This window comes from Triturus cristatus, chromosome 3_1 (assembly GCF_964204655.1).
Source record: "Triturus cristatus chromosome 3_1, aTriCri1.1, whole genome shotgun sequence".
NCBI classification, from domain to species: Eukaryota; Metazoa; Chordata; class Amphibia; order Caudata; family Salamandridae; genus Triturus; species Triturus cristatus.
Genome location: NC_140583.1, coordinates 303,279,886 through 303,304,211, shown reverse-complemented (window position 1 = coordinate 303,304,211; position 24,326 = coordinate 303,279,886). Strand labels below are relative to the sequence as shown.

The 24,326-nt window shown below is 44.8% G+C and overlaps 1 protein-coding gene across 6 annotated transcripts in view; it reads right to left on the bottom strand.

Annotated features, from left to right (window-relative positions):
• The window catches only part of MYO9A (myosin IXA), a 1,236,948-nt gene that overhangs the window by 707,862 nt on the left and 504,760 nt on the right, over positions 1 to 24,326 (bottom strand). For all 6 annotated transcript variants that reach the window (XM_085643964.1, XM_085643968.1, XM_085643966.1 and 3 more), the window contains 2 exons: positions 2,437 to 2,553; positions 263 to 397 (listed from right to left, as the gene is read on the bottom strand). In XM_085643964.1, the coding sequence (XP_085500090.1) occupies positions 263 to 397; positions 2,437 to 2,553 (252 nt within the window). The remainder of the gene's footprint in view (positions 1 to 262; positions 398 to 2,436; positions 2,554 to 24,326) is intronic.

Sequence of the window (24,326 nt, the reverse complement as noted above, 5' to 3'; positions counted from 1 at the left end):
ACATAACTGAGGTGCATATTTGGCAACAATCAATCCTGTGAATTTTCACAGGGATAATATGTGGGACCAGAACCCTTTTTCATCGTGGTCTCTTGAGTAAAAAATACATTTCTTTCCTACTAATCAGAACTGGACAATTCTTCCCACCCATTAAAATTCATCCCCAGCAGACAAACAAATCACTCTGTTTAGAAGAACAAGTTAACCAAGACATACTCCCCTCTGTAACCTATAATTAATGTATGACCTAGCAGTGACTTACCTGCTCCAATTTGAAAATATGCTGGTTGAAGTAGTATTGAAGACGTTCGTTTGCAAAGTTGATGCAGAACTGTTCAAAACTGTTACTTTCATAATCTTCAAAGCCAAAGATGTCTAATACTCCAATAGATAAAGTCTGAAAGATAAAGCACTAAAACTTACACACTAACCATCAACACACCACCTCAGACATCTGCAGACCATCCAACTAACTGTAAAATTGCCAGCTCCTTTCTTTCATGTTAGAGAGTTCTTGGATATCGGCCTATATAAAATGGTTTGACTCCCAGAGGCTAAATTTGGAACCAAAGGCCCAGCAAAATGTTGTAGAAGTGTGATTGGTTATAGTATAAGTGTTTATGTTTTAATCAAGCAATGGTTTAGTGAGACAGGCACAAAGTGCAATCTTCCTTATTAGCCAGAATCAGCAACAAGCCACCCCCTTTTCTTTTTGGTTTACAATGTCACCTATTTGCTGTCGATTTGTTTCCACCTCCAGTTTAACTGATCACTCTGTCTAATCAATGCACCTTAGTTCAACAAAAGACACTTTAATTTGCATTCAACAAGCTATAATGTAACATATTCACTGAAAAAATGAATCAGTAGTGACACACATTGGAAAATAAATGTGCTGCTTTTAATCACCAATGCAACTCCGAATAAATATTTATTAGATTACATAAAAACCAGAAGTAAACTGTCATGTGAACAGGAACACAGATGAAAGATTGAACTAAAATAAAATGTGTCATTCATTCTTTACCTGGGGTATTACTGCAATAATCCACTTTGCCACCCCTACTTTTCTGTCCCATATTTTCAGAATTTCTATTTTAGTATTAGAAAGATCGTTTGGTCTGTCTATCCAACACCATCATATGGAATTCCTACTTCAGTAAGTGCACGTAAGTTTACCAATGACTAGATATGCACAAAAAAGCTTATACTCTCCATCCCTTCAAGGCAAAGATGCTAGTAAAGGTTTATGAGACATCCTCTTTCAGATACATGTGGAGATAATGTGGGACCCTTCCCAAAAATATTTGTGACTTGCTAAAAAGAAAAACAAGATGGAACAGGAAGTTTACTCTTGGCCCACTGATTATTTCCGAATCACTAAACTGACTTTCACCCATGGATCTTAAAAACTACGTTTTCTTGTTTGCCACATCCACAGAGGGCCACAATGCTAATCATCTCGTACTTTCCGTTTCAGTGTAGGCAGATTATATGCATCTGATACTCTCACAACATCTCACTGAATTAAATCAGCAGAAGCAGGTCTTTGATGATGGGTCTTTTAGCATTGGAAACTTGCTTCCCGACCTTCGATAACTATTCAGTGTCTCTCTTTCTTTCCCAAACATGTTGAATTTAAGATAGTATTTATCATGTATCATACTTGTCACATGAAAGAGTCCACTTTGCTCGAGTAGGAAACTGTGTTTCATCAATCTCCTTGATCCACCAAGTGTTCTCCTGCCAGGCATCCCCAAATATCAAAAAGCCTGAACATTATGGCCTACATTTTATGTAGTACAATTGTCTACTTTCTTCCACTTTTTCTGACACTACATTTTTAAACTAAAACTTAAAGGTATGTATTGCCCACCTAATGTGTTATGTTTTTCTTTAGATAATTAATGTACTTTAGCCCCAAGAGGCACCTTTGGGGTGAAAGATGGTCTATGTAAGGGACAGAAGACCAACTGCAGATAATGACAAACAGAATGAGAGAAATGCAAGAGACAAATATAGATAAACTGAACAAGAATTTGAAGCAGCATCGTATAATATGGACAGTTCTGGAAATCGGAGCAATGAAGGAGGCACCAAAAGTGAAATGAATAGAGGATTAACAAGATGGGAATGGAGAAAGACTGCGAGCAGTGGAGACCTATGTACTGAGGTCATGCTCAAAAGTTAAGCAGTTTCGATGAGCAACACAGCTCTGAAGAAATGCATACACATGTGAGAAAAACATTTCAGGAGCAAGTGATTTTAGATTGAAAAAAATAGCATTTTATACCGTACTACTTTCCCATCTTGTTTCATGTTCCGAATTTAGAAATTGTACAACACCAGAAAATGACAAGCTGGAAGCCATATCCAGAGCTGTTTGCCTTCATTTCCTCCCACTCCTCCCAACTTAGCCAATTTGGCTCTTCTTACCTTGGTGTTTTCCTCCAGGTCCTTGGTGTTTAGAAGAGCATGGTTAATTCTAAAAACAATCCAATCAAAAAGAGCACTGTACAAAGATTTGGCCATGGAATCTCGAACCGTAATTGCCTACAAGGTAAAAGGAAAGCACAAGTAGTAAGATATTTTGAAGCACAATATTTCTGACAACCGTGTCCTGTACCAAGGAACACAACAATTCCCTGCCACTCCTTACTCAGCAGATCAAATATTTATGCATCTTCAACAGGTCTGGCAGAAAAAATGGTTTTACATTCTGAATTTCCGCCTTTACCTGGTCTAGTGCATTACAATGCAAAGTTAATAAATGACACTCACAGTACTGAACAATTGAGAGGAATATATTAAGAAATAAGGCATAGCTTTTTGCTACTTCAATTGCAGTACAAAAATTAAGTTGCAATTCCATCATTTATGAAACAAGTATTTAAAAAAGCTTTATCCGTTTATAAACTTTGATAACCTACTGAAAAATAGAGCCCCAAGGAAAATTGAGGAAAAAAAATTACGACCTAACAAGATGAAAAGTGATACAATTGTTATTATAGGGCATAACTAGAGAAAAAACATACCTGCCTGTTTCTTTAGTTAAATCCATAAAAAGTTCAATATCTCCACATACGTGCACCAGCAAATATTCTGTACTACACTTGTCAGTATTCAAAATGAATATAAACAAAGAAAAGACTGACTTTAAACTGCAACGTTGAGTGCATGTTTGGTCTTTAATTCTTTTAAATGATGCCAACTAAACCACAATAAGTGATTGTAAATCTGACTTAAAACATAGTTGTGTCAAATTGTTTTTTTTTTTAAATGTAAACCGTAGAGGAAAAATATACTCTGTCCTAGGATAGAAGCGGAGTGAAAACATTTTGAAAGAATTACCATAATGGAGGAAGGGGATCACTGGCAAATATCTTCTCCATCAAGGTATTTTTTCTGAAATCAATAAAGAACATAATGGGATACCAAGCTAAAGCCTTGACCAGGCGAAGGGGAACTGAAAACGTACTGCACATTAAGAACAGAACCCATGTAAACAGATGACGTGGGGAGGCTTGTCCCACCAGAGGTTGGCCTAACCGTCAACATGTGTGCAGTAGTCCTTAACAAAGGTATCAATTCATCTCCAAGTAGCCGCTCCTTCAAATGACTGGGCATGAAATACTACTCATGAGAGTAGTGTGTGCTCCATTTCTCCTGTTAGACAGCTTAGGCCATTTTGGGGGCAATAGGTTATGAATATGAACTATCCTGCTAATTAAAGTGCTTTAGTGAAAGCTAAATTGCTGCAAAAAGGCTGTTTAGTCCTGCGTTTTTGTTCTGTTTCTTCTAAGCAATATTAATAACCAGACCGCCCTGTCAGATTAAAAACCTCTCTAGGTCGAGGTTACCACTAAGGTCATAAGGTCCCTTGGTAGGCTAGATTTGAGTTGCCTCATTGGGGTACAACTCTAGTTAGTAAACATGGTTCACACTGCTTGTGGTCAGGAGGATCCGTGGTGCTTCGTCAGGACAGGAATCGTTTAGTGAATCTTCCTACCCCACAAATATAACAAAAGGTGCCCTTGCATTGGTACCTATTTATTTGGAGTTGGTTTTCCAACCTCCAACGGGTGCTAAAAGTACTCCCTAAGGTCCGGCAGAGGTGACGCGCTATGTCGTGCTAGAGGTTTCGGAGTGCGTTCGCAAAGTCGCACCGACCTCGTCCTCTGCTAGCCCCAAATGTTCTATTATTCTGACTCGGCAGTCTGGTTATTAAAAGTAGTTAGTGGCCTCCCTTATCATTTTTAACCCACATTGGAAAACCACCCCACCTACTACCTTGCACTAACCATACGGGATACCAATAAAAGATCTCCGCCAAAGTGAGCCTTCGGGGGACCCGTTGGGCATTGCAGCGCCGGCTAAACGAGGCGCAACAGCCCTTTGATGAAGCATGACATCCCTTTGGGATGTGTGAGGGCCAAATGAAACAATTCTGCTGACTGCCACCTTACATATGCCCCTATCTTGGATAACCTGTCGACACTCTAGCTTTCTCTTTAGGAACAGAGGCCCTTATTTTTGATTATGTTATAAACCAAGGAGCATGGGCTCTGGACCTCTTATCTAGCTCCAAATCCCCCCTTTTCCTTCCCTGAGGGAATCTTTTGATACAGTCATCCAGAAGGGTCAGGTGGCCGAGGATCATTTTTGATATGCTGAAGTGAAATGAAGAGATGTGGTGCAGCGGCCAGGGTGGTTGACTCTGGAACACAGGGGATCGCGGTTCGGTCCCCAGTGCGGTGGCAGGTTGGCACAGCACCTTGTGACACTGGGCAATAGCTCGCTTAATCTTCCCAATGGCCCCCCGCGCCGGGGCACCTCTTCAGAGGTAGCTGTGCGCTTTACAAATGCTGGGACTTCATTTCAAGTGACAATCCAGTCTGACTACAGGACTTAGCTGCTGGCAGCAGGAGAATCAAAAGAAGTCTGTGAATGTCTTCGACCAGTCTATTGAAAGTACATTCCCTTTGAAGTGAAATTCTGTGAACCTGAATGCAAAGGGTAGGCAACTTGCCTTGTGGCCTTCGTTGACTAACAAAATGATGCCTGGAGCGCCTCAGTCTTTGAAAATATTTAAAAATAAAAAAACATTGCGTTTTAGCACCCGTTTGTGCTCTTCCTGAAGATGCCTGATAAACCCATTTCCCTTCCAGTTCTGTAGAACTGAGAGATACAGTCATTCAAATTCTTCACTAAAGACCAATTATTAAATGACCGTGCTTCCCTTAAGATAACTCACGAGTGCTGTTGTCAGTCTGCAGCACCATGAATTTCAAAATCAACGGCAGAAACAATTTTAGGGAAGTGGCTTCAGCCAATTCCAGCATATTTATACAATACCTCTGCTCGGAAATGAACCAATTCCTGCAGCTTAAGAGGTTGCCGAAGAGGGTTCATCTTCGATCTATTGACACATTCTTTACAAAAACAAATCTGAACTAGGACGCCGTCAACAATATTCTTTCCTCTTGCACCACTATACTGTGGGTTGAAGAGAGGTCTTCTTTGAGAATTCGTTCCCTTAATTTCAAGTCACCTGAAACCATTAGGCTTCAGATATTCCAGAAGAAGTTGCAAGTGGAGTCTGGCTTTCAGGATTATGAAAACATGAAATTCATTGGAGCCTGGAGAGATGATACTTATCTGTGCTGCGTAGTTGGCAGTTTGCCCACCAAAGAAACACTTTTGTGATCCTTATATCCAGTACTGCCCCCAAGTACTCAATGAATTGAAAAGTATTGATTAGTTACTATTGAAAACCCAACCGTTGAAGCAGATTGATAATTGACTATTATGCAGCAACTTGTGGTTTGAGCTGACCTTGAGAGCAAATAATAATCCAGGCAAGATGAATATGGCCTTCTACATAAGCAAAGTTGCTACCAGTGTTGTGCATTTAAAGAATGTTTAAGGGACAGATATCAGGCCGAAAGGAAGGACGTTGTACAGGTAGCTGTTTTAGTTCGAGTCTTAGAAATCTTCTGTGTTGTTGACAGATAAATATGTGAATTTATACCTGAATGTGTAAGCATTTTACACATCTATGTAGCACATCCAGTCTACCTGGTCTTTTTTTAAACCAAAATTGGTTGATACTGCCAAACAAGGACTTTGTTTGTGACCAAGGGGCCGATGCCGATTTCGGTCGGAAGGGCTCCGAACGGTGGTCGGAGCCCTTCCGACCGAATCGGAACATGTCGGGCGGATTCCTTTCCGACCGAGCCATTCTGATGGTCTCGGTCAGAAAGGAATCGGACTCCGATTTCCAGATTGCGGACGACAGGCTCGGAGAGCCTGTCCACTGTCTGGAAATCCCTCAGTACTCCCCAGGCCGCCTCTTTGCGACCGAGGGACTACGATGGCAGTTTTTCACTGCCTTTTCGTGCCAGTCTTACGGCACAAAAAGGCAGTCGGAAACTGTCTTTGGGGGCCCCCAGTAGGGCCCCCATGGGTGCGAGGCTGCCGAATGGCGGCCTGGGGGCAACCATGGTGCCCCTCTGTGGATCCCTGCACCCGGTGGCAGGCACCTTGGGGTGCCGGCCACAGGGTGCAGGGTTGAACTGCACCCCTGCTTTTCACAATGCAAGCATGCATTCTGTGAAGTATACGAGTGCGACCGAACCCTGTTCGGTCGCATCGTACTTGCAGGGCCGTAACAGACGACAGCAGGTCGGTCGATTACGGCTCCTGACCGATTTCGGACGGACCGGAGTCCGTCCAACATCGGAATCGGCCCCTCAATAGTAGCAAAAATAGACGGCTGTGTTCCGCCGATAGTTTGGAACTGGCTATACAGCATTCTCCCATAAAACAGATCCACTTCCTGCCCAACCAGCCCAGGAAAATCATTTTTAACACTCTTTAAATGAGCTAGGAGCATCAAGACTGCCCAACTGTAAATGAGGCACTAAAACTGACCAGGTTGGCCGAATATCTGCAGAGCTACAGTTCTCCTTCAGGTCTTTCACATTTCACTAGTAGTTAAGGACGCACACGTAGTTCAAAAGACCAAAGGGGTGCAAAGTGAACTTAAGCTAAGAAGAACATTGCCGATGCCTTGAGTAGGGAGACTCAGACGATAGTTGACAGGACTGCTTTGAAACCGGAAATATTAAACAAGTGAACGGGAGGCCGTAGCCATGGCACAAACGTTAATGGTCGCAAGCCAAGGAAACTTGTGCCAGACTCAAGGCCCCAGGACCTTACCCCAAACTTGACCATTATTGGTTGCCTCTCTAACCTTGATGTGACAGACCAGAGGGGGAGTCACAGGCTTCACATTAAGGCAGCTAGGAGTGATACCCGTTGTGGAATTGGTGATCTGAGAAGAGATGCAGGCTCTGGAGGAGGTGAATAGGTATTGGGCCAAGAGGGGACCCACGAAGACTGTGTGCCTACTGGGCACAATACCCTCCAGAGATCCCTATGAGGCACCAGACATCCACTAAAAAAGTTGACTCTCTTCTAAGAGAGGTTATTACGGTAATGTACCATGTATGTGTGTGGCATAGTATGAATGATTAAATAAATAACTAGCCACCCTTTCCCAAAAAGGCATTAATAGGGGCATACTGATCTTGGCCAAAGCCACTGGATTGGGGTATGTGGCAGAAACTAGTTGACCACACTTAAGGGCCACAGGGTGAAAGTAGATAAAACTAGCGCGTTTCCCCCAGTTTTTAACCTTGTCAGAAGGACTTGTGAAAAAATATTGATTTGGGAACATGCTTAGCCAAATTCAAAGATTACCTCATATAGATCCCACACCCTTTTCCTTAAAAAGTGCTCCCTTGTAAGGAAAGAGGTAAAAGCATCCTCCGAGGGTCGGGAAGTACACAGTGATGAAGCATGTAATTGGATAACATTCATTGAGTGAGAATACCTTTAAGAAAAAGGTATTTCCCGTATATTCAGTGGGCCCACTCTAGCTGACTCGAGGTTGACTACCTTGCTTGTGACCTGAGAAGACAACCCCCGTGCAGCCGAGGGAACATGAAGCCAGGTCACATGATTGCAGAGAAAGAAACTTGCTCTGGCTAATGGTAATTTATTTAACATTTAAAAAGCGCAAACAAATTACCCCTGAGAGGGTCTCTTAGAGCTAATGCAAGATAAACGGGTCAAAAAGATCAAAGGAGTTAGAAGAGCCTGGTTTTGAGAACGTTTTTAAATAGGGTTAGGTCAGGACAGGACCATATATGCGGGGGTAGGCTGTTACAGTGATGGTGGCCAGATATGAAAATGATCTAACCCCATTTATGGTCGAACATATGCGGCGAGGGTGTAGTAAAGCTTGCCCACTGGACCAAAGGTTGCGTGTTGGCACACAGAGCTGCAACTTGTTACGCAGATAGCTGGGGTTGTTTCCAAATAGGGACTTGTGAACTAGGCAAATTAGTTTCAAGAGGGAACGCTTTTTTATAGGTAGCCAATGCAGAGATTTGAGCGTCGGTTCCGAAGGGGAGCAGGGTGGCAGATTACAAATCAGGTGGGCAGTCGTATTTGTATCACCTGAAGTTTGCTAGGAGAGCTTTATTCGCTGCTACCATAAGGGCGTTGCCATAGTCCAGTGATTTATAATAAGTGCCTGAGTGAGGGATTTTCTGGCGTGAAAGGGCAGCCACTGGAAAGCTTGCCTAAGAAGATGCATAATCCCAAAACAGGAACCAAAGATTGAGTTTACCTGTTCATTGAGAGCTTATCGTCAATCAGGATGCCCAGATTTCTAACTACCTTTAAAGGGGTAGGGGCTGACCCCAGTTCTAGGGTCCACTAGTCTTTGGACCAAAAGGAATGAGCTTTGCCGAAGAGCAAGATCTCAGTCTTTCCAGTGTTCAATTATGGCTAAGACAGGCCACTGGACCATTAGGAAAAGAAGTGAGCAGAAGGGCCTAGCATGGCATGCCGGGAGAAAGAGCACAAGTGACGGCGATGCTTACTAAAACAGAGTAAGAGACGTCCATGAGTGAAGCACCATGGATATCAACAGTTAAAAGGGATTTTGCTACCAGAACTCTGTCGGATCCGAGCGGCTACCTGTATCCCTTCAGAAGACTTTTTATTTAGTAGGCCAATGCAATTAACTGGATTCCTGTAGGGTCTGGTGCAACAAACTCATAGCAAGAAACTCTGCCTGCTGGTGTGATTTGGACCAGTGAAGAAGAAGGGTGCAGGAACATGCAAGCTCACACACCGAAAGAATAGGTGAGACCAAAAATAAAGTTGAGGCCTAGCAGTAACATGACAGCCTACAGAGCAGTCACCAAATCTCCAGGCTCTCTGGTTCCGGGTCTTAGAGGCAGAGGGGAAAATTGAGCACCTAGCAGAGACATACTACACAACACCATTTTGAATGACCGCTAGGATCAACTGCCATTTTAATGTATTAGCCCCTGGAAGACTCGTAAAATCTGAGTGAAAGATCTTTCTTAATCCGTCGGCTGGTCTGAAAGACGTCTGAAGCGGCTCCACCGATTTGGCCCAAGAATCCTCAAAAAAGGCGAGTGTTGTAGTGAAAAAACTTTACAGCTTTAAGAAGAAAGAGCGGATGCTCATCGCAATGTGAACTAAAGAATGTGTCGTTTACCAGCGCATTGGTCAGGTGACCCTATTAAGGAGAAAGATGTTGTGGTCTTTTTCTTTTACATTACTTTGGAGTTCATTAACAAAAGTCGACACTCCACGACAGACAGAGTTTCTGGACCTGCAGGCTGAGACGGTACAGGAGGCTAACAGTGATCATCTGAGGCTTCGCATGAATGAGGCAGGTGATGGACCAGCATCTGCCCCATGGGAAAAGACAATATGCAGGAAGCATGAGAAGGAATGAGACCTGGACATGTTGCAAAGGCGGGGTACATTGGTAACAACTTTATATAGGTGACAAGTGAACCTTGAGGACGTTCATCCATGATGCAGGGGGTAAAACGATGTGCAGACATCGGTGCTTACACCATAACCATTACCTTGTAAGAAGCTTGGTTTCTTGGGAGAATGCAGACGTTCTCTACCCCCACCTTTATTTGACAGAGACTCATGGACGAGATGTACACAGACTGCAGCGGTAGTATTGGTGGGAGATCGGTGCATATCTTTTGATTCAGGTCTTCGCCAGGGCCTTGGTTGGAGAGGAGAGGAGAGGGTTTGGTCTCTGAGACATGCCCTTAGAAATTCTAGCCAAACACATTCACACATTCAAATTCGCCACATACCTATTGTGGAGTTGGAGGGCACTATATGTATTTACTCCTTGCCAGAGTGAGTCAATGTAACACACAATTTCACTTAATGTGAAAGGCCTAAACTCCCTGAATAAAAGGCTATGTTTTGTGACACCATATACTGGAGGGAAATGATGGCTTCATAACCTTACAGGAAACACAACCGAAGAGGGATCATCTCATCCACCTTGGAAACAAATCAATACAGATGGTATAGTCCTCTTTTGCAGTCTAAACATAATAGCATTACTATGTTCTTACACAGCTTTCCCAACGGGTGTACTGGTTACAGACACATATCAAAGGACTGAACAATGACATCCCCTGGAACCAGCTGAATACCCTTATCTGACAAAAAGACAGTACCTATATCTTCTGCTAAGGGTCTGCACCGCCCTGAAATATCTGTACACCTGTTTCAATTCACAGGTCATCACACAAGAATACTAGGCTGAACCTCATCCCCTTCCTAAATGCGGCATAAGCTGAGACCAGTCAACACGCGACTGATCGCTTAGGAGGTGTACAAAAAACCTACAACTATAAGACAACAAAAGATTAATCATCATACTTGCCCTGTGCTATGTGTCTACTTATATCGTCACTTAATATCATGAATTGTACCTAAAAAATATTGCTAGGCAGACTCATGATTTTTATCACTTTTTACCGAGCCATAGCTGCAATTCAATCCTTTGAGATATTATGGACCTTTCTGTGGAGCGTCCGCAATGTGCAGCCTTTTTTTCATCGTTATATAACAGTTTTGCAAAGAGATTCGTGCCTCATTGCTTCCCAACAAAGGCTTGTCTGTGGGTACTCGGAAGTGACTACTACACAGGTTTTTTTTCCAATACGCAAAGTACACCACACAGGGGCCTGTGCAAGTTCGAACGTTCACAAATGGCTCCAGCCTCTGTCTGAAACCGTTCTGTGACGTCAACGGTCGAGCACCCGTAATATGCGCGGGCTGACCCGGCGTCCAGGACTGGAAAAACCCTAGAAGTTTCAAAGACTCTTGAGCGGCCACACGTCCCTCCTGGGATCAGGGCAGAGTCCCCGTACTGGAACCAATTGGGGTACAGTATTTGGGAATAGGCATGGTTGGCCCCGGAGTAGTCTACCCTTGCGCACATGCGAAGAAAGATATTTAATCCAAGAAGCCGCTTTTACTAGTAGGACAAGCATGGGAGCAGAGCACACAGTAAGTCGCAGACAGGGACGGACCTTTGATGTAGTAAGTGCTGGATCGTTATCTACGAGGCGACATGCTTAATACGCAACATGTAAGAAATGTTCTAATTAATTCGATTGTATGGAATTCTTCCTTATAAACCTGGCATTATGTTTCCTCACTTACAGTGTGTGACTACAAGGCCTCCCTCTCATGCCCCCGTTGGGAGCCGATGTCCTGTTAATGTGGGGTGAGTGCTACCTACCGCTAAATAACCAGACATTGATTATATCATAAAGACGAATTGTATGTGTGTGACATATTGTGAAACCACAATTGTGAGTGTAAAGTGTGAATGGTAATATTGCATGGTCTCCTAAGGGGGTTGAAACCTTTACTTGGCAACTTTGCACCTAAGGTCCGCCAAAATATTCTTCAGGCTACAATCTTAGCGAGATTGGACTATGGTAACTCCCTCTACTTAGGCGCCAATAAATCGTGTATCTCTCGCCTCCAAAGAATCCAGAATGCTGCAGCTCGCGCCCTGCTAGCACTTCCAAAATCTTGTTCAGTTTCAAATTGTTATGCCTAAGCTCCATTGGTTGCCGATAGCTAAAATAATTCAATTTAAGTCTTTATGTGTAGCCCAAAAAACTTTGACACAAGGCCCGCCGATTTTAGCGGATCTGCTAGTTCAATATGTGCCAAATCGTCCTCTGCGCTCTGCCAACTCTGGTTTGGAGTATACCCCCCGATTTCAGAGAGCCAGAGCAAGTGGCCGCTCTTTCAAGGTAATTCCCTCCCGATCTCAATTAGAGGACTTCAGAACCATTTGGCATTTCGAAAGGCGATAAAGACCTGGCTTTTTCCAGCGTAGTGTGTTTCCATTTGCTGGAGTCGTCCATTGGCACTTGTGCTTAGGTAGCGCTGGGCAGCCCCATCAGTGGGGCAGCTATGCGCTGTACAAATTCCGGAAATAAATAAATAAATAAATAAATAAATAATGCACATTCATTCCATGAACCTCATGTTTAATTGAACAATTTTTTTGAGTGCCACTGGTATGAATCTTCTCAGGCCATCAGACCACTATCTCTTTTTCTTCCGCAGGTAATTCCTCTTGAAAACAGCGGCAAGTATTAGACTTGTTCCAAAAAAGAATCCCTTTTACTTTCACACATGCAAGTTGCATGCTCACGTTCACTCACGTCTTCGGGGGAAGTGACTTCATCGCATCCCACCCTGACAAAAGCCCAGGACCTTTTGTAGGCCACTGGGAAGGGCAGAAACATGTTGGTGTTCTAGTCTAGGGTCACAGGACCATTACATCCTTTAGCCCTACTATTTCCTTTAATATTCCCTTCCACTCTGCAAATAAAGGATACTTTAGGAGTGGGGAAGGAATTTTATTCTTAAAGCATGTCACTACTAGAGTGAGTGAGGGTTATATTAAGAAAAGGGTCTCTTTCCCTTCCCACCCACAAATGTGGGTCGGCGAATGACTTGCGTGAAAACCCTTGGTGTATCTTCCCCCTACATTTTTCCTGCAGGAACCAGCTTGGTTCCAGAAGGGACACTTGTTTGTTTCTGGTTGTGTATACAATAGGGAGGACGTATCCATTCCAAACTCTTCAGTGAGGACCTCTCTACCTTTCCAGGGCCCCATTCTGGGTTACCTAATCTTGTGGATCAGCTCACACAGCTCTCTACACTTATGCTGTGCAAAATGGATAAGGAGGGCAGGTTCATTCTGGCGTATGCCCCATATACGGATGACACAGTAAACTATACAAAAGACTGCTTGTGCTCTGGTTCAGGGCGGCCCGGCAGTTCAGGCTGAGTGTTCCCGCTGGAGCAGGGGCAAGACTGATTTGTATATGTCCGGTGTGCAAAATAGAAAAGGATTAGGATGTGGCCCTTGTAATTACCAGTGGCTGAGAATAATTCAAGTATTCCATCCATCACTTTTTTATATACTTTTGTGTGTTGCCTCAAGTGGGATGGGTATGCCCAGGCATGGATCCCGTGCACAATGTGTCACTGGAACCAAGCTATACCTGGTGGACGAGCTGTAACTAGGGTGAAACCGGTCCTAGGTTCCTTGTGTTGCGGTTCAGGGAGGATCTGGCCGGGCCAGGCTTGGCAGTTTGGGCTGGACTGTTCCAACCACAGCAGGATCAAGACTGATTTGCATATGGCTGGGTCCAAACTCAGGTGGCATGGTGTGAAAAATAACGATGGATTAGGATGCGGCTCTGACTACTTACCAGTGGCTAAGATTCATTTAAGCATTTCATCCATCATTTTTTGTATACTTTAAGGGTCAATTTTGCAGCTTTTTTGCAATGTTGGAGGGGTTGGCAGAAGAAAGTGATCCTTAAACGGTACTTCCATTCTGTATGGAAGCTAGATATGGTGTCATGTCCTTTACGTTAGTCCAATCATGTACACGCGAATTTCATACATTGTGTGTCCCATCCACTCGACATAATTGTCTTACATAGGTGACCCTTTACCCAGTAGCTTACTTCTGTCTCACGACATCAGGCTCTTGGTACCATATCTTAATCCCTGTACCTGATGTACACAAACATGTCCCCAGGCACAGTAGATTTATTCTATATAAGGGTCACCACTTTTTTCATTCATGGCCCACAGCCAGCGGTGCATGATCATATTTGTTTAGAAAAGGATTAGCAGGGGATTTGCGAATGTTTTCAAAACATATCGATTCTAGAAAAATCCCGTAGTGACCACTTTAGTATAAAAGACTCTCACTCCCCCTTACTAGACAGAGGAGAAATTCCTTCCAAGCAGAGACGGGGCTCTGCCAGCTGATCCTTCGACAAGCAGAGAGCTGACATCCCTTGCGGGGTGCCATCCTCGACGCAGAGACGGGGCTCTTCATTCAGAAGCATCAGGTGAGGGGTTACTACTTCCCCGGATAATTCTTGGCTCCATTAGGTTCCATTAGGACATATCCTAGCACTTACACATACATGCTTCACCTACACCTCTAGGCTAGGCACGGTTAGATATGTTTAATACTAGACTGACACTTGACCAATAAATAATTATTGAAACCGTTCCAATCGTCATTCTATGAATTCTGAGAAAAGCAAGCACGAGTGACTGAGCGAAAGATACTGTATTGTTTCCATGATACCGGAGGAATCGGGGCTGTCATGTTCAGTGATTGCCAGAAACTACATACCACACAGTATAGTACAGAGGGTTGGTAGCGACATTGAAGAGCTAGCATGTCTAACGGCTGACTCATCCTATGGGGGTGTCCAGAGTCTCTGCACACCAAGCCCTCAGTTTAGGTCATCCAAAACGTGCAGGTCCTGGGGGGGTCCTAGGAACTACACGACAATGGCTAGGTCAGGCCCTGCACGTCCCCATCCCTGTGTCATGCTGATAAAATTGAAAACTATTAAGTGATATCGGTCTTCTGGACATTTGGAGGGAATTAAATGACACAACCTGAGATTACACCTTCTTGCAAGCCCACCAAACCTACTTGAAAACAGATGCTTATAGCAATTAAAAACCTTAATCCAGGCAAGTCCAAAGGGCCAGATGCATTTATATTTTTCGGGGGTGGGGAGAGAGGTACAAAACCTTCACACACGTTGTTGCTATTCATGGGCCCTGCTGAGCTGCAAATGGTAATTTTCACGATAGGTGAAGCCGACTTGTTCCTCATACTTATACCAGGCAATGACTATAAATTATGCTCCTCTTATAGACTGATAGTACTCATTTAAATGGATTGCAAGTAGTTTACAAAAATGCTGGTGGCCACACTGGGAACAATCATCCCAGAATAAATACCCCCAGGTAATTTGGGCTTCATCAAGGGTCGTCAAACTCACAATAATATGGGGACACTAGTGCACCCAATTGAGAAGGTCGAACAAAAATCGATCCCAGTGGTGGGTGCATCACAGGATACAGAAAAGCCTTTGACCGGGTCAACTGACTTTCTCAAGAAGATCCAACACAAATTAGATGTGGGACTGTTTGCTGCGCTGGCCATAGGATATCATGGCCCAACATCCCAGATAGATCACAATGAATACACGTCCCAGCCCCTCTGACTGTAATGGGGCACTAGAAAAGGTGTGGTATTTCCCCTTCTTATTCGCTCTCAGTATCAACCATCTGACAACTCATATTTGAGTGGAAGCTATTATTGAGGGAATTCGCTTTGGCTGAGCTACACAGTAGATTATGATGTTTATGCCTGGCCTCTTGCAGACCAATTTGTCTCCTGAGTCTTGGCTGCCGAGCCTCTCATTATTGCTGCAGTACTTTGAAGAGGAAAGGCCTAAAAATCGACCTTCAAAAATCTGACTGGGGCGAGTGTCAAGTTTCAGTGCTCCGTCCATCATCTCCTTGTGTTTGCTTTGTTAGCTCTAAATTGGCAGGGTATGCCCAGACATGGGTCTCTTACTCACTGTGCCACTGGATTCAAGCTAGCCTGGCTGATGAAGGGTGTTACCCCGAAACCGGTCCCAGGATTCTCGTTTCCGGTCCAGGAAAGACCTGGCTGGACTGTTCCCATGATGCACAGGGTCAGGACTGATTTGCATATAGTTGGGTCTGGAGTGGCGAAGTGAGCTAAAGGACGATGATGGATTCAACCCAGATCTGTGACTGGGGGCGAGTTTCTGAAAGGTTTCAGTGCTCCGTCCATCATCTCCTTGTGTTTGCTCTGGTTTTACAATGGACAGGTTATTCAAGCTGACCTCAAACAACTGGTAGATAGGTAGACTTTCTATCTGGGTCTACCCACCATCACACGAGGTGTAAATGTGAATTTTGTTGCTAACAATCCGATATGCATGGCTTCAAAAGGCAATGACGTTAGAAAATGGTCCCCCTAATATCTCTCGAAACGAAAGTACTGCAGAGTTTGCTGTGCCTGTTTCAGGCTATAATGTTCTTTGCACTCCTTTTTCTACTTCTCAAAAGTGGAGAAGAGGTTCCATCAGCTGGGCAACAAAAGAGCTGCAAGTTTTTTTATTGTTTTGTACTAAGGAATATCAAGTGGAAGAGCAGTTTAGTGAACTTTTTCAGAGCAAAAAAAGGAAAGGTTGTACATAAGTGAACGTTGTCGAGGTGGATAGTCCTCTACATCAAGCTCTGCTATGCACTGACCAAGAAGCATCCCCCAGAACGTCGGTGAGCACATTCTATCAGGCAGAACCAATGCGACTACCACTGCATTGGCCTGAGGGGTACCTATTCTTGATATCTGCCAAGCTGCGACTTATGCTTCAGCGCATATGTCCATGAAACACTACTACTTTGACTGCCAGGTCTTACTCGTTTCTGCAAAACTTTATAGTATGAGTCCACTCCACCGACTCTCCACCATCGGGAGGTACCAATTTGGTATGAAATTATAAGGGAGCTAGAATTGAGGGTACGTAACGAACAAGTTAACAGTAATGCGTTTTTTCTGATAGATACTCTAATCACAGTTTCCTAACTGTCTTCCCACCTGCGTGTTCTGTGGGGTGGCCTATTTTAACATCAAAAATTTTCAAAAACAGTATCAGCATACTGTTACCAACAGTTTTCACGCTCCATGTCTGAGGGTTAAGAAAGTGAAAGAGATAAGAAACTGACGTCCGTGTGCAGACGATGCCTTTATACGCAGCTCCATTTTGTCACTTCCAGAGCAGTATGGAGTCAGAGCGGATCCGCACAATGACACCCATCGGAAAGCTGGAGTACTGCTACAAAATTCTCAAGATCCAGTAAGGCACCAGGGAATAATCTATGGTTAGGAACCTGTGGTTAGAAGTATTCATCAGATTTTCCTTCTCCAGTAATGCATCTTTTAAAGTTTCACATGCTTGAATTACTATCATTAGTAATAGTGAAAAAAGGGAATGAAGCTCACCTTACCGCAAAAGGTTATGCAGCAGCGCCGATCCATCAAGCAAAGATACAATGTATCTAACTCCCAAAAGACTTTTACTATCCAATAAAACTTTTGCCACATACTAATGTCTTGAATGTGCAGTTAACTTACAGATGTAGTTGTAGAAGGAGGGAAAATATAACATAGTGGGACTTCTTGGTCAAAATTATTAAAGTAACAACTTCAAGAAATAATGCAAATTTGATTGGGAATAATCCTGTCCTTGCAGAATCTATTAATGACTGTTCAATAGTAAAAGTTGGAAGCTCTCTTACATGCCTCAAAGTCACTGCATTGAAAACTGTTTTCCGATAAAGACATTTCAGTGTAGTTATGTGAATTGGCTCAAATGAAGGTCTCATAAAAGCAACTCCCAGAAAGGAGCAAACTTTGTTACTTGATTAAATGCTTTTAGAAACCCTCTCAAGACCTGAAAGTATTTTGCATTTGTTAATCGTAAATAGCCACTAGATGCATCCGAAGTATCAGGGGCACCAAATGAAGAAGAATGTGCACGAACGGTCAGTGGACCGTTCAATTTCGATTAAGCCCAGATACAGAATCTCTTCCACTTAAGATGTGTACTGTTCTCAGCCAGATCTAAATCTCTATTTGCAACATTTAGACAGGCCTAAAGACCCACAATACTCAGCGGCCATGCTGTCAGCTGAAGTGCACTGGGTCATGAAGTAAGATAAAAGATCATGAAAAAAGCCTAACCCCGCGTTTCCAGATTAACACAAACTGCTTGCGAAGAGTTGTGCTTTTGTATTTGATTTACAGGAAAATATGGCTTAGTTGCCTATTGTTACAACAGTTGAGTTGAGCTTCTTTTGACTTTGGGAGGGTGAGTGGTGTAAAGGGGCAAGGGGGAGAGGGGAGAAGGAGAGAAATGTGTATCCTGTTTCCAAAATCATGTGGTCCATGGTTATTCTGATTTCTGCACCTGTAACATACAGATGTAGAGGAAGAAAACTTTGATAGCCTATTGCATGCGCAACACCCTTTAGGAGAGGCATCCATGGTAAGGAAAAATTGTGATTCCTTGCTGATGCAATAGCAAACCTCTGAAAATATTACTGTTGAATTGCCACCATCAACAGAGGAGGTGTAACATGAACGAGGTCATCTGGGCTTCCTGAAAATAGGTGAAAACAAAATCTATTGTTTATATAGGATACACTTATGCATCAGAAGGATGCTTGAGGATATGCAGCCAAGGAGGATTTGTAGTTGTAAACTGTACAGCATGTCTGCCAGTGATTTTTCATAATAGGTGAATGGAAAGACTTATCTCCTATCAACTTCCTGAAGACTAATGGAGTTCTAATATTGGAACCTCTTGTTTCTTCAGGTATTTGTTCAGCTTTCAGACATCTGGACATAGAGGACGTCACCTGCCCAATTGTTTTGTACAAGAAAAATATTGGAAAAGAGGTCCCTAATTTAGAGTACTATCCAATTTTAACGGTATCACTGCCAATGATTTATCTGCTTGTCTAGAGCGTATATCTTCTTGTTCATCTGTGGTGGAAAATACTTTTTGAAGGGTACTCAATTAAGCACCGTAGGACCACCCTGTACTGCCCTAGACCATATAGACTAGTAGAATGTTTGAATGGAATGATAAGATAATGTTGCAATTGTATAATGTAAATATAAAATGTGCTAGAAAAGCTCTTCAAGAAACTCTTCGTCATTTTGTACGTCTCCTAACACTATGAATGGCATGTCTGCTTTCATTTCACTCAACAAAAGCCACACATTTGATGGGCGGAATGCAGAACAAATCAAAATATTCACCCACAGTCAAGAGATCTGGGTTAAATCCATCCTTCTTTTGGTCATCAGGCCACCCCAGTTTACACCTGGCCATATGCAAATCAGTCTTTACCATGTGCCTCATGGAAACAGTCCAGCCTGAACTGCCAAGCCAGGTCCTCCCTGGGCCGGAAACAAGCATCCTAGGACCGGTTCCAGGGTTTCACCCCTCATCAGCCAGGATAGCTTGAATCCAGTGGCACAGTGAGTCAAGGACCCATGTCTGGGCATATCCAGCGCACTTAGGGCGAGAAAGCAAAAGACACACAATTGATGGACAGAATGCAAAACAAATCAAAACATTCACCCCCAGTCAAGAGATCTGGTTTAAATCAATCATTCTTTTGCTCACCATGCCACCCCAGTTTACACCTGGCCATATGCAAATCAGTCTTGACCCTGTGCCTCATGGGAACAGTCCAGCCCAAACTGCCAAGCCAGATCCTCCCTTGACTGGAAACAAGCATCCTAGTACCGGTTTTGGGGTTTCACCAATCATCAGACAGGATAGCTTGAATCCAGAGGCACAGTTAGCCCGGGACCCACATCTGGGAATACCCGGTGCACTTAGTGCGAGAACGCAAAAGACACAATTGATGAACAGAATGCAGAACTAGTTATATCATTCAACCCCAGTCAAGAGATCTGGGGTAAAGCCATCATTCTTTTGCTCACCATGCCACCTCGTTCCAGGTCTTGGCAGCGATGTACAAGAAGGAGCGGGCACCGCTGCGGCTGACAGATGCACGGGGTGTGTGTGAGGGCGAGTGAGGAGGAGCGTAGGTGTCTAGCAGGTTGGAGGAAGTTCATTTGATGGTTGAGGTAGGCAGGTCCAAGGTCGTGGAGGGCTTTGTAGGCAAATGTGAGGAGCATGAAATGGCATCTTTTCTGGCTGGGGAGCCAGTGGAGGTCTCTCAGATGGGTAGTGATGAATATGCTACTTACCAGTATGCATCTGTTCTTGGCATGTAGGGCTGCTGACATTCATATCTGTGCATAGATCGCCGCCTAGTGTTGGGTCCGGATGATTGCACGTTGTTGTCCTGGAAGAGTCTTCGAAGTATCCTGGGATAGGTGACTCCTCCCCTGGACTACAGTGCGCATGGGCATCCTCTCCATCCTCAGATTGTTTTTCGCCATTGTGGCAGTGATGGAGTAGATACAGAAGGTGATGACCATGCTTTACGGTAATTCTGAGAGCTGCAGCTGCTACAGGCGCCGGGGAGGAGGGAGGGCGATATGAATGTCAGCAGCCCTACATGCCAAGAACAGATGCATACTGGTAAGTAGCATATTCAGTTCGAGGCATGTGGGCTGCTGAATTCATATCTGTGCATAGAATACATAGCAGTGCCCTCTATTAGCGGCGGCTACCAGTGCCAGCTGCAGCGGTCTGAAAAAGAGTTTTGAGAACAGCCTGTCTTACAGCTGCCTGCTGTTTCGATTGTACATCTACACAATAGTGTTTGGTAAATGTATGTGTAGTGGACCAGGTGGCTGCTCTACATATATCATGCAAAGGAATGTTTCCTAGGAAAGCCATGGAGGCCCCTAACTTACGTGTTGAGTGGGCTCGTGGGGGAATCGTTAAAGTGCGTTTAGCCTTTTGATAGCAAATTTGAATACATTTAACGATCCATCTGGCTATACCTGCTTTGGAGATAGCGTTACCTTTGTGGTGTGGGGCAAAGGCAACGAAAAGTTGTTGTGTTTTCCTAAAGGGTTTGGTCCTGTCGATATAATACATGAGGGCCCTCTTTACATCCAGGGTATGGAGTGCCCTTTCAGCGACAGTCTGTGGGTTTTGAAAGAAAACCGGCAGTTCAATAGTCTGATTCATGTGGAACTGCGATACCACCTTGGGCATGAACTTGGGGTTGGTACGTAGTACGACCCTGTTGGCGTGAACTTGTATAAATGGCTCTTGGACGGTTAGTGCCTGGAGTTCACTAACTCTTCATAAAGAAGTTATCGCTACTAGGAAAGCTACTTTCCAGGTAAGGAATTGAATCTCGCATGAGTGTAGAGGTTCAAAGGGTGGACCCATCAGGCGTGTGAGGACCAAGTTGAGGTTCCACATTGGGGCTGGTGGGTGGCTAGGAGGAATGACTCGTTTGAGTCCTTCCAAGAATGCTTTGATGGCAGGCACTCTGAATAGAGAGAGGTGCTGCCTGGTCTGTAGATAGGCGGATATTGCGGTCAAATGGACACGTATAGAGGTGTACGCCAGATTGCATCGGTAGAGGTGTAATAGGTAACAAATAATGTTTTGGATGGATGCGTCTAGCGGGTTGATGTCATTATTATTGCAATAAATGACGAACCTCTTCCATTTGGCTGCATAGCAAGCTCTGGTAGTGGGTCTCCTGGCCTCCTTAATGATGTCCATACAGTCAGGTGGCAGGTTGAGGTAGCCAAACTCTAGGACTTCAGGAGCCAGATTGCCAGGTTCAGCTGTTGCGGATCTGGGTGCTGAACCTCTCCATGGTTCTGCGTCAAATGCTCGGGTTTGACCCGCAGCCGTTGATGCGGCACCACGGAGAGTTCGAGAAAGGTGGTGTACCACGGCTGGCGTGCCCACGTTGTAGCAACCAGGATGAGTGTCAGAGAGTGTTGTCTGAGTTTGCGTGCCACCAGCGGTATTAGTGGTGCTGGGGGAAAAGCGTACGCAAATCTGCCGGACCAGTTCATCCATATCGCATTGCCCTGCGACTGCGGATGTGGGAACCTGGCGGCAAAGCTTTGGCATTTTGCGTTTTCGCTTGTGGCGAATAGGTCTATGTCTGGATGACCCCACTGCTGGAAGTACGGTTGGAGAACTGATGGGTGTAACTCCCACTCGTGCATCTGGTGGCTGTGTCTGCTGAACAGATCCGCCATCTGGTTGTCCTTGCCGGGGAGATGTTCCGCCATGAGGAACATGTTCCTCTGAATGGCCCACTTCCACATGCTCTGAGCCAGATGAGACAACTGTGGAGAGTGTGTTCCTCCCTGCTTTTGTATGTAGTACATGGCGGTCATGTTGTCCGTCCGGATCAACACGACTTTGTTGCACAAGTGTACTTTGAATGCTTTCATTGCTAGGAAGATTGCCATCAGTTCTAGAAGGTTGATGTGCATCTTCTTTTGTTGTATTGTCCATAGTCCCTGCACTGTGTAACTGAGTACATGAGCTCCCCATCCCTGGAGAGACGCGTCCGCTGTCAGTATTATTTGTGGAACAGGCTCTTGGAACGGTCGGCCCTTGCAAAGGTTTTGTGGATTCCACCAATGCAGAGAGTTGTATGCCCGACCGCTCACCAACACTAGGTCTTTCAACTGTCCTTGAGCCTGATTCCACTGACGTGCTAAGCACTCCTGGAGCGGGCGCATATGTAGTCTCGCGTGCGGGACTATGAAAATGCAGGAGGCCATCATGCCTATCAACTGCATGAACACTCGCGCGGGCAGGGAGTGTTGTGGTTTGAACTTGGAAATCAGCATCTGTATGCTGTTGATTCTCACTAAATTTGGCTGAGCTGTGGCCGCCAGAGTGTCTATGGTCGCACCTAGGTACTGTTGTACGTGTGTGGGCTGGAGATGGGACTTTGGGTAATTTAGTGAGAACCCCAAACTGTGAAGGAGGTGAATGGTGCGGGATATGTGGCTGGCACATTGTTGGGCTGACTTTGCTTGAATGAGCCAGTCGTCCAGTTAAGGGTAGACGTGTATGTGCTGCCTCCGCAGATGTGCCGCTACAGTAGCTAGGCACTTTGTGAAAACCCTGGGTGCTGTTGTCACGCCGAAGGGAAGGACTTTGAACTGGTAGTGCTGCCCCTGAACAGTGAACCTGAGGTATTTTTTGTGTGAGGGGTGAATGGGTATGTGGAAATACGCATCTTTGAGGTCCAGTGTGGCCAGGAAGTCTCCCTGCTTGAGCAGCGGGAGGACTTGCTGTAAAGTGAGCATGTGAAAATGCTCGGAGAGAATGTACCGGTTTAGGGGTCTCAGGTCTAATATAGGTCTGAGCGACCCGTCCTTTTTTGGTATTAAGAAGTACAGGGAGTACACCCCCGTACCTTGCTCGTGGACGGGTACGACCTCTATTGCACCTTTTAGTAGCATACTTTGCACCTCCAGCTGTAAGAGCGTTAAGTGCTCTGAGGACATAGGACGGTTTTTTGGAGGTATTGTGGGCGGAGTTGAGGTTAATTCTAGGCAGTAACCGTATTTGACAATATCTTTGACCCACCTGTCCGTGGTGATGGAGTTCCACGTGGACAGGAACCTTTGTAGCCTTCCCCCGACAGGTGTTATGTGGTCGGGAGGAAGGGAGAGGGCGTCACTGCTTGTTCTTGGGGGAGGACCTGGTGTTGCCGTAGCCGCGTCCTCTGCCCTTTATGCTGGAGCCACGATATCCACCCCGGGTGTTTTTGTCGTAGGTGCTCTGTGTGTTGCCTTTGTTGTATGGTTGCTGTGACCCCTGTCCTCTACCTGCTCCTCTATTTCCGGGGCGACGAAAGGAGCCGCTCCGAAAGGACTGCGTTTGTAGAGCCCCCATGGACTTTGCAGTGTCCGTGTCTTTTTTTATTTTCTCTAGGGTGGTGTCAACCTCCGGCCCGAATAAGTAGTCGGGGTTGACAGGTTGGTTGAGGATGTTATTTTGTACCTCAGGTTTGAATCCGGAGATTCGCAACCAGGCATGTCGTCGCAACATGACGCTAGTGTTTATGGCTCTGGCAGCTGTATCCGAGGCATCCAGTGCACACTTAATGGATGCATTTGTGAGGAGCTGTCCCTTCCTGATGAGGATCTCTGCACCTTCTTTGTATTGGTCAGGGAGATGTTGAAGTAGTTGTTCTAATGTGTCGTAGTGTGCTCGATCGTAGCGAGCGAGGAGTGCCTGAGTATTGGCAATACGCCATATGTTAGCCGCCTGTGCGGCAACCCGTTTGCCGGAGGTCTCTAGCACCTTGGACTCTTTGTCCGGGGGAGGAGCATCACCTGTTTGCGAGTGTGCCCTCTTGCGAGCATTCGCAACTACAATTGAATCCAAAGGTAACTGGCCTCTAATGTAGGTGGGGTCCCCAGGCGCCGATCTGTATTTTTTGTCGATCCTGGGGTTTATTACTCTTGCCCTGGTGGGTTCCTTGAAGATGTCCTTTGCTGGTTTGAGGAC